We start from the raw sequence: 15113 nt of genomic DNA on the forward strand, positions 1-15113 counted from the left end.
ACATCTGGTCTCCGGGGTAAGGCCACAAAACTCAGTAACAACAGCTAGCGTGACTGAGCACCAAGTAGGTGACAAGTAATCGTTGCCTTGTCTACTTTCACGTGTTAGCTCAATGCTCTCAACAATTCTAGGAGGTGAGTTCTGTCACGACATGTCCACCCTACAGATGAGTAAGCTGAGGCACGGGTGGGTGGAGTAAGGTGCAGGGGGGTGGCAGAATCGGGCCACCAGGGCACGTGACCCCTGCACCACCCAGCCTCACAGCCCCTTCCTTCTGCTGCAGGCTCAGAAACCATCTTCCAAGTACAGAGCCGGGTTCTAATCCCACTCGGTCAGCCGTCCGGCAGGGTGTGGGGTGGCTTTCAGTCTGGTCCTCTCGGTCACTGTCCCTCAGATGGCAAGGTGTCCCTGAGCACCTGGTGTCTTCTGCAGTCCTGTTGGCTTGGCCGATCTGCGTCCACACCTGAGACGGGGAGCTGGGGGTGGGGGTGGCACAATCCTCGTGCTGACGAATCCCGCGTTGACACCAACAATGCTTGAATTTGCACCAAATGTTTTCAACTCCAGCCAATCGGGGAGCTTTACATTAGAACCGCTTGGGAAGGTTTTTGAAAACACCAATTATATCAGAATCTCTGATTGAGGGGCTCGAGCATCGGTATTTTTTGAAAGCTCCCCATGTGGTTCAGTGGGCAGCCAGGACCGAGAACCCTGCTGAGCTCAGGATTTTCCAAGGGGGGAGGGGTAGGCCAGCACATTCGTCTGGGTTCTGCAGAGAAATAGAACTAAGATGAGATCATAATATATATATATGTAATAGAGAGAGAGAGAGAGATTATACACACATGTGGCAGAGTCTCGTCGCAGTCCCCTAGCTTGGGGACACTGGACACGGCTCCTAACACTTGTAGCCGGCGTGGCCATACCCCAAGGTCTAGCCCATGGGAGACCTTCAAGGTAGCCTGTGTATTGAAGCTAATGGATCGCAGACCGCAGGGTCCTTCTAAGCCCATGAGGGGCTGTAGCCATCGGGTCACGGGTCACTTTGGCTTCTTTCTCTTGGATTCCCCGTTTTATAATCTTCGGGGCTCACCACACCCAGAACTGCCCCTGCCAATACTCTTCCTGGGCTGTGGGTGGGGTGTCACGGCTGAGGGGCCCTGGATCTCACAGGCTGGAGGGGCAGCGCCTTCATGAGCTGAGACCCTCGCAGACCGTGGAGCGGAGCGGCCACTGCTGTCCCGCGTCGCCTCCATCGGCTGTCCGTGAGACAGGACGCTGGTACTAGGCCAAGTCGCCGAAATGCCGGGCTGTGTTTATGGTAGGACCTAGCGTCACCCTAACAGACGCATGACCCCACTGCTGCGTTTAACCCCCACGGCAACCCGCTGTGCCTCGCATCGCTCTGAAGCAGGGTGACAAATTCAAGGTGTCACCCTCGTCTGTGGAGCCGGACTTGCCCAGGGCTCGCTCCCACACTGACCAAGCCAGTGGGCCAATGGCTGGGGAGAAGCCACACTCCAGTTCTCTGCCCTACATCAGGCGCCCGGACTCGGGAGGCACAAGGGGGCACTGCACCCCAGTCGGCTCTCTGTAGGTGGGGCTGATTGCCCACTTCTAGGTTGTCCCTAGGGCCACATGGACTTAGCTCACGGTAAGCACTCACTGAGTGTCTGCCTCTGCGGTTACCCTAATTAACCCTGGGGTCATTGTCACGGCTTCCTCTTCCTGTTCGAAGTCGCTTTATACATTTCACTACGTAACGTCTTCATTCTGAACAAGCATGTGCTCTCTTGAGGCAAGATGTTTCTTCTCAAAACAGAACAGAAAACACTCACCGCCAGTCCCACCTGATCTTCTACAAACATCGTGTGACGGTGACGGATTCTCTGCTCTTTGGTGTAGCAGAATGAGGAGAATAAAGATGCTGGAACAAGTATTCCCAAGGAACGCTGCCTTTGGTCACACTAGTGACATGCCTTATGCTGCCATTTTAGCCTGGCTCTGTTTCCTTGTTGTCCTTGTTGTCCATAAAAGCCAGGCTTCTCCGCCTGTGGAGGGAGAGAATGAAGTCACAGTGGAAAGACAGCCGGTCACCGGAGCCTGGGTCTCACTGACTTCGCGGGAGAGAAGTTACCGAGGACCGTGACGTTCACCGTGAGTGTCCAAGGAGAGAAGGTGAGCGGGAGGGAAGTCATCTGAGAATGTCTGAAGCTCGAGATTCGCTTCCTTGCTTTGGACAGAGTCCACCGAAATACAGGCTTTGTGATTTACTGCACTGCACACCAATCAGACCCAAAGTCTCAAATCAGTGACTGCATGTTGCAGACATAGGATTTCTTGCTGTGACCCAGCCCCGAACCACACTTAGATCTTGAAGAGAGGGCCATGACTCTTAAAAAGGACAGCAGAGGGCTCTGATGGGCCGCCTCAGGAGGCTGCACTCAAAGACGATCTGTGCTATGGTGACTCCGACACCGTCCCTTGTACACTGGCCTGACACGGGTCTCGCCCCCGAGCTCGTTCACCCGGCTGTCCTCAGTGAGCGCCCCGCCTGTCTGGAGCTGTGCCCAGGATATCCACAGGTGGCTCGGCCTCAGCCTCGAGCGAGCCTTGTCTTCTGTGTCATCCTCATGAGGTAACTGGTCGGTCCCTCATACGAATCGGACCACAGCCAGCCTAGCCCTCTCCTCTGCCACCCAGGTGTCAGAACCTGCCAGGAAGACACTCGGGGTTCAGCCTGTACCATTATCGCAACCCGCTCACACCCAGCAACACCTCATTCCTGAAAGGCACTTTCGTCGGGCCTCCGGCCATCTCTCAACGGTCATTCATCAACAGATTTTTATGAGCAACAAACAGGCTCGTTGCTGGGGCAACGGTGGGAAACGAGGGGGCCGCGGTCCTCTCCGTGCGCCCCACGGCCTGGTGGGGAGGAGCTGTTTGTATGAGGAAACAGGCCGTTGTAGCACAGGGCGGTGAGAGGGGCATCCAGAGGCCTCTGAGAAGCCGTGACTCAGACCTGGGGAGCACCTGGCAAGACTTGCTGGAGGAAGAGTACACAGGTGTTATCCAGGTGACGGAGGTGAAGGACTCCGACGGGGGAAAACATTCCAGAAGAAGAGCAGATTCAGAGCTCCTGTAACAGGAACGTGCACCCCGAGATTAAGGAATTGAACGATGACTCTGGGAAGAGCAGAGCGTAGGAAGAGGGGGTGGTGGCTGAGGGGGCCGAGGGGCAGGCCGGGCTGTGCCAGCCTCAGAGGCCACGTCAAGGGGTTTGAGTTTTATCTGAAGGGGAACAAGGGCCCATGAAAGGGTTTTAAACAAAGATGTGATGATCTTATTTGCATTTTATAAACTTTATTCTTGGCTACAGATCAGAGAACTATATTGCACGAGGACAAGTCTGCGGCAAAGGACCCGTTGGAGGCTGCTGCAGTCACCCATGGGCGCTAGGACGGGGGCTGAACAAGGCGGTGGTGACAGGGGTGCAGGCTGTGGACACATGGGAGGGACTCTCAGTAGATCGAACTGGCTGATGAGATGCTGGATGTGGAGATGGCTCAGAACATCCAGGCAGGAAATACAAGGACCGAGCCATTGCTCCGTGGGTCCGAGGAATGAGGGGAGACGGAGCTGTGTGGAGTTTGAAGTATCCTCTATGTACTCAACGGGCTCAGCAAAGCAAAATTTAACAATAGGCCATTTTGGGGTTATTTTTTCAGTATGTACCCAGTGACTTATCATCTTGAGTTTACACCTTCACCTTTTGAAAGATGAGTAAATCTTGTATAGCATTCACACACGTTACGAGAACAGAAAATTTTTCGAATGTTCTCACAAAAATATTCTCTCTTCTGAATATAACCACTTCAACAAAGCCACCTACGGCATCAGTCCATCTGTCCCCTTAATAAAATGTATTGTCCCCGAGCCAGTATTTTAGTCAATGGGGTTGAAAGGCAGGTTTTACTCTTCTTAAGACACAGCTCCAGTTTCACAGAAGGGCTCCAGAAGCCTCCCCCAGGCTGCGTGAAGGATGCCCAACAAAAGCAGAGTTTTCAACAACATCCAATATAAAGAAGGGGGAGGAAAAAACTCAACCGCCCGATTGAGAAAACGAGCAAAGGAAATGAAGAGAGTCCCAATCCACACAAAAAAAAAAAAAAAAAATGGTTTGAAACACTCAGAATTCACTTAGGATAAGGGAAATATGAATCCTGACTACACTCCGAGATGAGCAAAGATGAAGGAAGGAGTTTGGTAACACACTGCCCTGGTGAGGGGGTGGGGAGGCGGCTTCTAAGTGGGTGGGATTTCCACAGAGGACGATTTAGCAACAGCCCCAAATGCAATGTGTCCGTAACACTTTTTAAGCAGATTCATTTCAAGAAGTTCGTCTAACAGATTATACTCACATACGTGTGAAATGGATTAAATTTACAATTATTCACTGACGCACAGAAAGAACCTAAACATCCATACAACCACAGAACAGAATGTGGTCTATACAGACAGTGGAATATTATTAAGCAATTAAAAGAAAATGAAATTCTGACACACACAACAAGATGGATGAACCTGAGGACATTATTCTAAGTGAAATAAGCCAGACACAAAAGGGAAAGTATTGTATGATTATATCTATTTGAGACACCTAGAATATTCAAATTCATAGAGGCAGGAAGTAGAATGGTGGTTACCAGGGCCTGAGGGACAGAGTTTCAGTTCGGGATGAAAAAAAAAAGTTCTGGGGACGGATGGTGGCAGCAGTTGCACAATGTAAATGTACTTCATGACACTCGACGGTACTCTTGAAAAAGGTCAATCTCATGTGACGTATAGTTTACCAGCACCGCCACGACAAAACACAAGAATGAAGAAACTGCTTTGTGGATTGATGTGGAATAACCTCCAAAATATATCATTAAGTGAAAATAAAATTTCCAGAATACCAGGTATACTATGTCGTCTCTTGTGTAAAAATTAGAGGGGAACAGGAGAACATACATTTACTTATGTAGGCACAGAGCTTCTCAAAAGCATACAGAAGAACCTGGAAATACTGGTACCCCGCCCCCCCCCGATGGGAGCCAGTGAGCTGGGGGTGGAAGGCAGGAGGAAAGAGGAGGTAACTTGTCAGCTGATGCTGTTTTGCACCTTCTACTAAATACATTAGATATTTTTTAAAATTTAAACAAATTTTAAAAATAAATACCATTAAAATATTTTTATAAAAAGTAGTTTTTCTTGCCCTCCTAAAAACTATCATCTTTCCCACTATGAAAATCCAGGCTTTTAAAAACAGATTTTTAGTAACCTAATGGGATGTATCTTTCTGTTCAATTAGCAAATTAAACTATCGTGAACACTAAATTATTCATATAAAACGTCTTGGATAAAAATAATAGAGGGTGTTGTTTTCTACCAGGTGTCTAATTCATGCATGGACTTCACCCAACTACCTGGCCAATCTTTCTCACCCCCTCATAATCTGTCTCCATGAGTCAGATCCCCATGAAAACACCAGAGGCACCTTTTCCAAAGAAATAAGCAAGATGAACGACTTGAAAGTGAAGGTCCCTGCCCTCCGTCCACTCCAGGTGGCCCCTGTCTCACCGCTGGCTCCCACTGGTGCCCAGGGACACCACGGGCCTTCCTTCCAACTGCCGCTGACTGCTACTGTTTCATTCCCTTGACCAAGCGCATCGCGTCATATTGAAACCAACGTACCTGTGATTACATTTTGACAGGTGTTAGACTCATCAATCTTGATAATATCGTCTCTTGTTGCCTTTAGAAGAGGCCATTTGGCCCCCACACTTCTGATTAGAGTTCCACTAAAAAGTATAGCTTTTATAAGAAAGTCGATCACTGGTCAACAGGTCTTTGAAAAATTTTTTTTCACTTTTCTCAATTTTTAACAGGAAAACGAGTTCTAGGTCATTTTCTAAAGGAATCTGCCTTTTTTCTTCTTTTTCTTAAACAGGTTCTCACTGCCGTTGGCACTTAAACTTTTCTTTCATGTTATCCCCAATATCTTAATCTATGGTTTACAGTGTAGCCTTGAAAATTGGCCAATCTGAAATTTTGCATCTATGTTTATTGAAGGAGACGGGATATTTATACTTTGGATCACCAAGATACCACACTTTCCAAATCCAGGGGTTTTACCTCCTAATTGGTCAACATTCAAATGCATAACCAAATTCTTACTGGCCAAATCCTGTCTTTTAGGGGGAAAAAAATATCCCATTTAGTGACTGATTCCCTGAGTTGGCTGAACGCAACACTGTTGGAAAAATAATTTGGGTAGATTCCCATGGCTAACCGTGACTAATATAATATTTAACTTTAAAACTGCTTAAATTTTTCTCCAGAAAATATATTCCCACAATTAGGGGAACTGTTGATTTTCACGCTATGCCAGCTTTTATCATCTCACTAAAAATGTGGGCATCTTATAAGGAGTGTGGCTCCTTGCTTTCACATACATATTTTAAGAGCTAGACGAGAAATTTTTTTTTTTTTTCTAAAACACCACATTTACTATCTAAATAGAGACACGGCCACTAAAAAGGAAATCTGATAAATAAGATCCCAGGATTATAAATTCTGCAAACGACGAGATCTGCCTTCATGATGCAGGTTCAGTGTAGTTTTTATTCAGTTAAATCTCCTAGTTTATTTGAAATATAAATGCAAAGTAGCAAAATTCAAACTTTCCGAGACTTCACATATAGTGTAAAATGACAGGTAATTGTGCTTCACGTTGTATATGCCATAATTCACTGCACAAGGAGACCCTTCCGGTCAAAGGAATTTGCAGGCGTTTGGGTTGTGGATGCATCCTGAGATATTCTACTTGAGGTGTAATATAGTAAGAACAAAAACAGATTTAAAAGACCATGACATTTTTATGGCGATATGACTGTCATATGGCCTGACGCTTTCCCAAGGCGGAGATCGCACAGCCAAGGCAGCGAAGCCAGGAGCATTTGAAGACAAACATATTTCTACAAAGGCATGAACCAAAAGAATAAATTCAGTAAACCTGAGGGATTCTCACCTCGAAGATCTCCTGGACTTTCTCAACCCTGTGCGTGAAAACGGGGAAGTAACATTGCCGCTGACTATCACCGTTTCACAAGGACATTAGAAAACTTGTGGATAAAAGGCAAAGGCATTGAAATCTGACCAGCATTTGACATTCTCGGAAAAGACACATTCCGTTTTAGGTGGCCTTCTAGAAAGAGCAGCATTCCAGAACACTAAGGGACCTGAGAAATAATCTAATCGAGTCGCTCCTCTTGCAGATAACAAACCGTAATGTCTGGGAATTCAGCTTGCTAAATAAACATTCAACTTTTGTTAGAGACAAGACTTGCACTCAGGTCTCCCAGCCCCGCCTCTAATGCTCTCTGTATGCCTTGATCATCCAAATAAAATTCCCAGGTGCTGTAATCTTCACGTTACAAAGGCTTCGTGCAACAAAAATACCTTTCACTTGTTTGGAATTTGGCATATATTTTCCTTAGAAATAGGATATACAATAAACGGGTCTCTGGGCCAGCCTAAATACCTCATATGTGTACAGGAAGTAGTAATATGCCAAAAATAAAATAAAATAAAAATAAACAAAAAACCCTGCAAATCTACAGCCAACAACTGAATTTATTGTTCTAAGTTGAAACGCCAGAGCAATGGGGTCAGAGACATCTACTCTCGGAGACCCCGTCCCCAGCTCCAAATTCCTACTGACCATCACGAAGGGAGGAGCCGCGCTCCGGTGGGTGAGGAGTGGGGAGCTTCGTAAGGTAGAACCCCAGGGTTCACTTCTGTATTCCAAGCCGGCTCCCGAGCCATCAAGTTTATTATCCTCCATAAGGCTACGGACCACCTCCCGCTGAGCTGCCGTCTGTCACCGTCTAGGATCCTGCACCGGTGCTCGTCCCCTCTCTGCTCCGCCGTTGCCCTCTACGGCCTCCTCGTAATCTTGCGTGGCCAACGCGCCATTCTCTTCTTACAATGAACGCTCGGGCGGCGTGTTTATGGCTTTCCAAGGCTTTACGATCACTGTGGACGGTGAGGAAGAGTGGAGAAACGACCCTCTGCTGGGCTCCTCCCGCCGGCCCCCTCTTTCCTTTTCTGTAAACTCTGACGGAGTCCCTCCATCAGGCACACCCTACGGACAGGTGCGCCCCGGCTGAAACACATTCAGGGATAGGATTTCTTCACTGGGCTGAAGTAAGACTTTGAAAAGCAGGGAAGAGCCCACTTGAGACTTGGGCCGGTGAGAACATGAAGGAGATGGCATCCGGGAAGCCACAGAGACATGGGGAGAGGTAGTTCTCTGGCCGCCGAGCTCGACTCGGTGGCTTGTGGGAGGTGTTCACGACAGAATCTTTGGTTGTGCCATTGTATTTTCATGTCTGTTGACCCAAAACTAGAGTATCAGCTACATGACATGTCTTCTCACGCCCTGTCAGCCCTGAGTAGTACACGGTCAGTGATTGACAAATACCTGTTAACTGACCACCTGGCCACATCCAAGCCACTTCGGTGTCGTGACCTTCTTCAGTAGCATAGGGCAATGAAGGGTTTTTCACTGTACCAAAATCTGGAAAAGTCATAAACGGCCATGAACAGTAGTTTTTCCTCACTCTCTCTGTCCGTATTTGGTTCTTTTCTTCCACTTGGAGGAGGGTGCCTCTGAGGCAACCTGTGAATTAAAAGGTGTTCTGGAAGCTGCCTCTGAACAGAACGACCCATCTCCTGGACTTGTGCCAGCGAGTGTGCACCACTGACCTGTCGGACCAATGTCTGGCTCAGATCAGAAAAAGAAATGCAAGTTCTGCCCTTCAGGGACTCATGGTGCCTTTCGAAGCTGACTTTTCAAATTCCAGGGGCTGGCATTGACCCTGTCACTCATTAAGTATGCATCGCTCTGAGAGGTAGGCATCCGTTTTTGGCAGGAATGACAGCAGCTATTCTGTATAAGAACCTGTTTCTGTAACCACTCGTCGTGGGAAGCTGCTGGATCACATCCGAAGAGCACATTTCGAAAGCTCTAGGTATTTTTTTGGAAAAGGCTCCACCAAGTATCCTGGGTGCACATTCTTCAGTACGATTATTTCAGAATAGAGTCCAGTGCCTCACACTTAGAGTGGTCCTCGAGGCGGAAGCCAGGGAAGTATGATGAAGACATAAATAACCCTCCATGATTCAAGGTGGAGAGGGGCAGCTATGGTGGGACTCTCGTAAAATCAGATTTCTAAAACAATGGACGGAGCTTTGATTCAATTTACAAAAAAAGGGCCACGCAATGACCTATTGAAACTTTTAGCAAATGACAAGACATGACAAAAAGTGGACAACCTTCTCTGACAGCAGAATGTGAAGGAAGTCGAGGAGGAAAATAACAGGACTAGGAGATTCTGACGATTGGTGAATACTAAAACTTTTATTGCAGAAGATTCTGGAATCGTCTTTGGCCATCTTGAAACATAGCATCGATTCCTACCTTGATGAAACTGGTTCTGTGTAGCCCCACCATCGGCAGCAAAACGTGCAGGCTGCCTCTTACTCCTGTTAGTCTATGAGCACAGTTTTTTTAATAATTTGAATCTTTCTGACACATTCTAATTATAACCTTGTCAGTTGCTCACTGCCTCAGAGCAAACCTTCAAATTCTTCTGGCTACCTTTCACCGTGTGAACTGCTCTGCTGGAAACACCTTGTTAGAATAAGCGTGGAAAAAGCCACCAAGATAGAAGGTTGCCCAAGCTTAGCTTTCTGGTTGTAAAATCTATGCTTCGCTGTCCTTTGAGGGTTGCGATCTCATTTTTACTGGATTTTTCATGCTACACGGGTAGTGCATATGACTCAAATCACTCTGCAGCTCAAAAAAGGCCAAGGGATGGGTCACACGTGCTGGAAGGGGGGTCGCTGTCAGTTTCGTCTACCCTCGTCAGAACCTGACAAGGTTTGCAACTGGCCCTGCACTGGGGAAAGTGACAATAAAGTTCAGAGCAAGTGAAATACAGAAGAATTCGGTTCTGAATCTCTCTTTTTTCTTAATTCATCCAGGGGAATATACTGATGCAAAAAAAAAAAAAAAAATGCCACAACTCGCTCAAACATTTATTTGATGTGTGCCTGGAAAGAACACCAATGGGAACGAAAAAGCAACTGAGACAGTTGGCTTCAGAGTCAGACCGAGTTCATTTTCCTTATTCTCGATTGTGGGCTGAACCGAGTTCCCGCAAAACTCGTCTGTTGAAGTCCCAACCCAAAATGCGACCGACTGTATTCAGAGATAAGGCCTTCAAAGAGTTCAGTTATGTCAAATGAGGTCATATGGGTGGGCCCTAATCCAAAATGACAGGTGCCATAAGGAGAAGAGATGAGGACACAGACACACATACACAGAGGGAAGACCATGTGAGGACACGGCCGAAAGGCGGCCCCCGGCGAACCACGGAAAGAGGGCTCAGAAAAAACCAACCCTGCGGACACTTTGACCTTGAACTTCCAGCCTTCAGAACTGTGAGACGATACCTGTCTTTTGTTTAAGTCGGCCAGGCTGTGGCACTTTAGTATGGCGGCCCTGGCAGACTTATGCCCCTCACCCTCTCGGTCTCCTCATCACCAATTTTGAACATTGCTTCATTCTTTTATCACCTTCGATTCACTGTTTTTTCCTAATTCTTACCTTTTTTTTTTGCTCCACTGAACTCCTCTCTGTCTATTCCTTCCATCGTGACTCTTTCTTTACTTGTCTTTTAAGAGAGGTTCCCTCACTGTCTTCTCAGATGGTGGCAGAGTCTTGGGAAGGCGAGAGGGAGAGAAGGAATCTTATACCTGGATCTGTGGAGAGGCCCAGTTCCCCAAAGCTCCCAGGTTTATGTGGTTTGCAAGGGTCTATATACATAAGTATTCAACACCATCAGAAGGTGTGCCTCTCCTTTCTGGGGGACCTTGACCAAGTCACTCAATTTCTCTGAGTTTCTGTTTTCTCATATATTAAAATAAGAGTGACACAAATTCGTGCACAGTTGTTGTGAGGTTGAATGAAGATAATACATTGGAAAAATACTTTATATAATATATACTAATCGCCATAGCTCACTTTCCCTATCTGTAAAAGAAGTACTACCTAGAATTTGATAGTACGGTATCATGAAAAAGACCAGCCAGCCAATAATTAAAACTTCTGTGACTCTGGATATTATATAGTTTAAAAAATTGTTTCTCCTCTATATTTCATTGGCCTGAAAAAGTTTATTTTTGTTTCTCCTGATGGTTAATATTTATGAAGAGTGTTGTACTCAGTTTAAAGAGGTAGATTCTAAAGACACAAAAGACCTCGTTCTTGCCTTCATGGATCCTGCAATCTATTTAGAAAGATAAAATTTTAACAGTAAAAACACTTATAAAGCCAGTTCAAAGTGGTTTTGGGGGCTGCAATAGCATATCTGTAGCCAAATTTCACTGCAGGTCAAGCCAGATACACACCTGAACTTTCTAGGACGACTTTCCAGAGAGTGATTTCCAATGATCCCTTACTAAAGTGACTGCCAGTAGACGCTAACAAATCTTATTTAAAAGATTTAAAATTAAAAAGGTAAATAAAATAAAATAAAATGAACAGGTAATACAAACCTGAATGCTAACTTTAAGTAGTGTATTCTGTTTTAAACAAATCTAATTCTGTAACAATTTGTGAAACAGAACTCTTTAACAGACAAGTACCTCTAACATTCCTAAAACTTGATTTGAATAATCAAATTTTAATTTTCTCATTAACTCCTCGGGAACCCCTGAAAAAATTCCATTGACTATGTTGCTACATTCCATGAGGAAAATCATATATTCTTCAGAAATGCAATTGATATCTGACTTTAGAAATATCTCAACAAAAAAGAAACCACATGTCTTTTTTTTAGAAATTCACGCTCACTATTAAGAATGATCAAAATATGGTAATTTGAGTAGGAGGGACATGAGAATAAAAGGGGTTAAATGCTTCAGAAGCAGCATTTAGATTCAGATCCTGACTTTGCCACTTATTAACTGTAAGACCTGGGGCAGACTACTGTGCTTATGAGTGTCATCGTCCTCATGTTTTAATCGGGTACAATAATGCCTTCCTTGAAAGGTCAAAGGTGATGACAAACAGGAAGTGCAAAGCTCATCTGTGATCAGTGCCGCTCGTGGACAGTAGCAGGGTCTGTCCTGGGTGGAATATCTAAATGAGAATGTAATAGTGGACTATAACTACTCCCTAGCCTTTTCCTCTCCCTAAACTGTGATTTTTTTTTTTCTAATTCAACCTTATATATCCCTCTGCCCATTTATCCCTTTTCTCTCAAGTCCAGCACCGTACATAACACACAGCAAAGCCTCGATAAATGTTTGATGAATGAATACGTGAATCAATAAATAATATGTAGATAATTTTAAAATGGAGGAACAGGAGGAAATACGCTAGCGTATGGAATACGACTTAAGAACCGGTAACAGATCAATGTCTTTGGCAAACACAATTAAAATCTGGAGAAACAAATTAACGACACCAGAAGATATCTTTAGCTTTACTAGAATAAAAGGAAAAGGGGAAGGGGTGAAGAACTGCAGCTGCCAATCACTGCTGTAGAAAAGATAATTCAAATTCCTCGATAATTTTTCTTTCTGTAGTGTATGGCTAAACCAAGTAATCTTCGAGATAATAAGCCAAAATTTTTTGGCACATTTACATATAAGCAAGTACTCAGTGAAATAAAATGGAAGTTGATTCTCTCCCATGGTTTGTGATAGTCGTGTCTTTCTAAAACATTTTAAGGCGCATCTGCCTGGGTTCTCAATACTGTGCCTGTGACCTGCTCTATGTGCTTTTCTTTCTCAAAGATTTTGGTTAATATGTTGGAAGGGCTGAAGGCCAATTTGTTTTCATGGATCCAAACCTGATTCTGTATTTTTTTAAAAAATGATAATAATTAAGGAATACCCATCAGAAGATCCTACACTGAAAACGAGGAAAGAATACATTTTTACTATACATTACTTTAGAAAAGAATATCTTATCTTTTTCATGCCTTCCATCAGACCACAACCCAAATATTTTCAAAAGCAGAGTATTATGGTGTTAAGTAGGTGGTATAATCTGGAGGCCTGATTCCCTAACCAAAGGACAAGTGGCTGCCAGTAAATAGACTTGAGTTAACGATCCAGAGCGACAAGTGTCAAAAGAAACATCAGACTTGTTGCTCCATCCTGGAAAGAAGCTCCCCCAAGATTCCGCGTCCCCTCCCCCGCGCCCTTCTGTCGCCCGGCAACCTGGGCACGCCGCAGCTCGGCCCCGCCCCCCGCTGCCATGGCAACGCGGCCGCGCCGGCGCGCGGGCTTTGTGCTCGCGCCCCTGGGGTGCAGCTGTGCGCGCTCGCCCCTGCACCTGCTGGGCCGCGGCAACTTTTCAAATCTCCAGCTCACCGAATGCTCTGCCGGGTCTCCCACCCAGAGCCACTGATCCTCCCCTTCTCTCGCCCTCGGTTCAGAGAAAATGTTCCACGGACATCGGAATTCAGCACACCCGCTGCTTGGTGGTCTCTTCTCCAAAAGTGAGGGAGGGGTGACAACCGGCAAAGAAAAAGCACTTACTTTTCCCAGCATTCCTCCGCGTTAGCAGGGGGTCTTTGGAGGGCGCTCACCATCCCGCGCCGAGCTCGGAGTGGGGAGTCACGGGGAAGCCAATGGGGAACTTGGACTCGGGCGAGCGCCGCGCCGAGGCCCCTGCACCCTCCACCACAAAGGGCGGGGACCTTCAGACCACTTGGTCCCGAGACTGCTAATCCGTCCGACTGTTACCACCTTGGCCAGACTTCAGATCGCCTCTAAAGGGCTGTTCAGAGGCCACATTTCCCTGGCGAGGAACAACTCCAGCCCCTTGTTCTCGGCAGTAAGCTGAGCTTCCAAGACGCGGGCTGCGTGCGCTATTGTTTGTTGGTTTGGGGAGGACGCGGTGGAGGGTGGGGGCGGCCGGCCAGAGCCCGCTTCAGGCCGGCTCACGTGGAAGGTCTTGCTAGGTTTTCTCGCCGGCTTCCTCCCCGCCCCTCGCTGTTGCATATTCATAAGAAGGCGGAGTGGCTTCCCATCACTTTTGAATCCCCGTGGTTGAGAAAGCCCAAAGGAGTGGGGATGATTTGATTTGGAAGGGAACACTAAGAAGAGAATAGGGTGAGGGAAACAAGTGGTAACGTGAATAAATAAGCAAACGTAGGATTCCCATTTCACAATTTCTTCCCCCATATTCAGGCAGCAAGAAGGCGTGCCCCGTGCGCCATACACACACACACACACACACACACACACACACACACACACACACACACTCCATTTCTCAATGCCTGAATAGAGCAAAAATTTCAAGGAGGTCTTGACTAAATCCCTTGGTCCTAATTATAATATTGGACTAATTGGGAGATTTTTTCCCCCCAAGGATTTTTAACAATGATTGAAACTGTGCTCCTCATACTAAAGAGAGCAGTTAAATTTACATATGCAGACCTCGCTAATTGCCTTGTTTCTATTGAATTTCATCACAATCGACTGTCTGCTTTTAATGTGGTACAAATGCCACCGTTTCCCAAATCCCAGATTTTCTGATTTTTATAAACGGTCAAGTTGCTAATGGAAACCTATTTTCGGAAAATAAAAATAGGGTAAGAAAAATGACGGACCTAAGGAAGTTCACATGGAGGGCACAGGACGATCTGATTGTGAGGCACTGAAAACCACTGGCGCCGAGCTATTTCCTCCAGATGTAACAAGTGGTTTTCCAGAATGGGTTCTCTTTCCTCCTTGAAATTTCCCCCGTAAGAATCATTGCTAAATTACATCACGTAATTCAGATCCAGTCTACCACTTACGATATAGGTGGCTATCTGAGAAAGGTGATTTGAAAGGATGCAAAGAGTCTTCTGCCCAACACTCTGCCTCTAAACAAACTGCCATGATGTTTTCACCACCAGATTCTCTCCTCTGTATTAAAGTATGATAGAAAAATCCCTACTGAGATACAAATTTGTCAGCTGGAAGCGGCAACCCATACT

At 46.0% G+C, this 15113-nt stretch overlaps 1 protein-coding gene across 1 annotated transcript in view; it reads right to left on the reverse strand.

The window, feature by feature from the left end:
• Positions 1-14088, reverse strand: part of SPATA13 (spermatogenesis associated 13) — a 300617-nt gene extending 286529 nt beyond the window's left edge. The window contains exon 1 of the mRNA XM_039873049.1: positions 13663-14088. Within this exon, the coding sequence (XP_039728983.1) occupies positions 13663-13674 (12 nt within the window). The 5' untranslated portion in view covers positions 13675-14088. The remainder of the gene's footprint in view (positions 1-13662) is intronic.
• Between the last annotated feature and the right edge of the window lie 1025 nt (positions 14089-15113).

This window comes from Pteropus medius, unplaced genomic scaffold (genome assembly GCF_902729225.1).
Source record: "Pteropus medius unplaced genomic scaffold, Ma_sr-lr_union100, whole genome shotgun sequence".
In the NCBI taxonomy this organism is placed as follows: Eukaryota; Metazoa; Chordata; class Mammalia; order Chiroptera; family Pteropodidae; genus Pteropus; species Pteropus medius.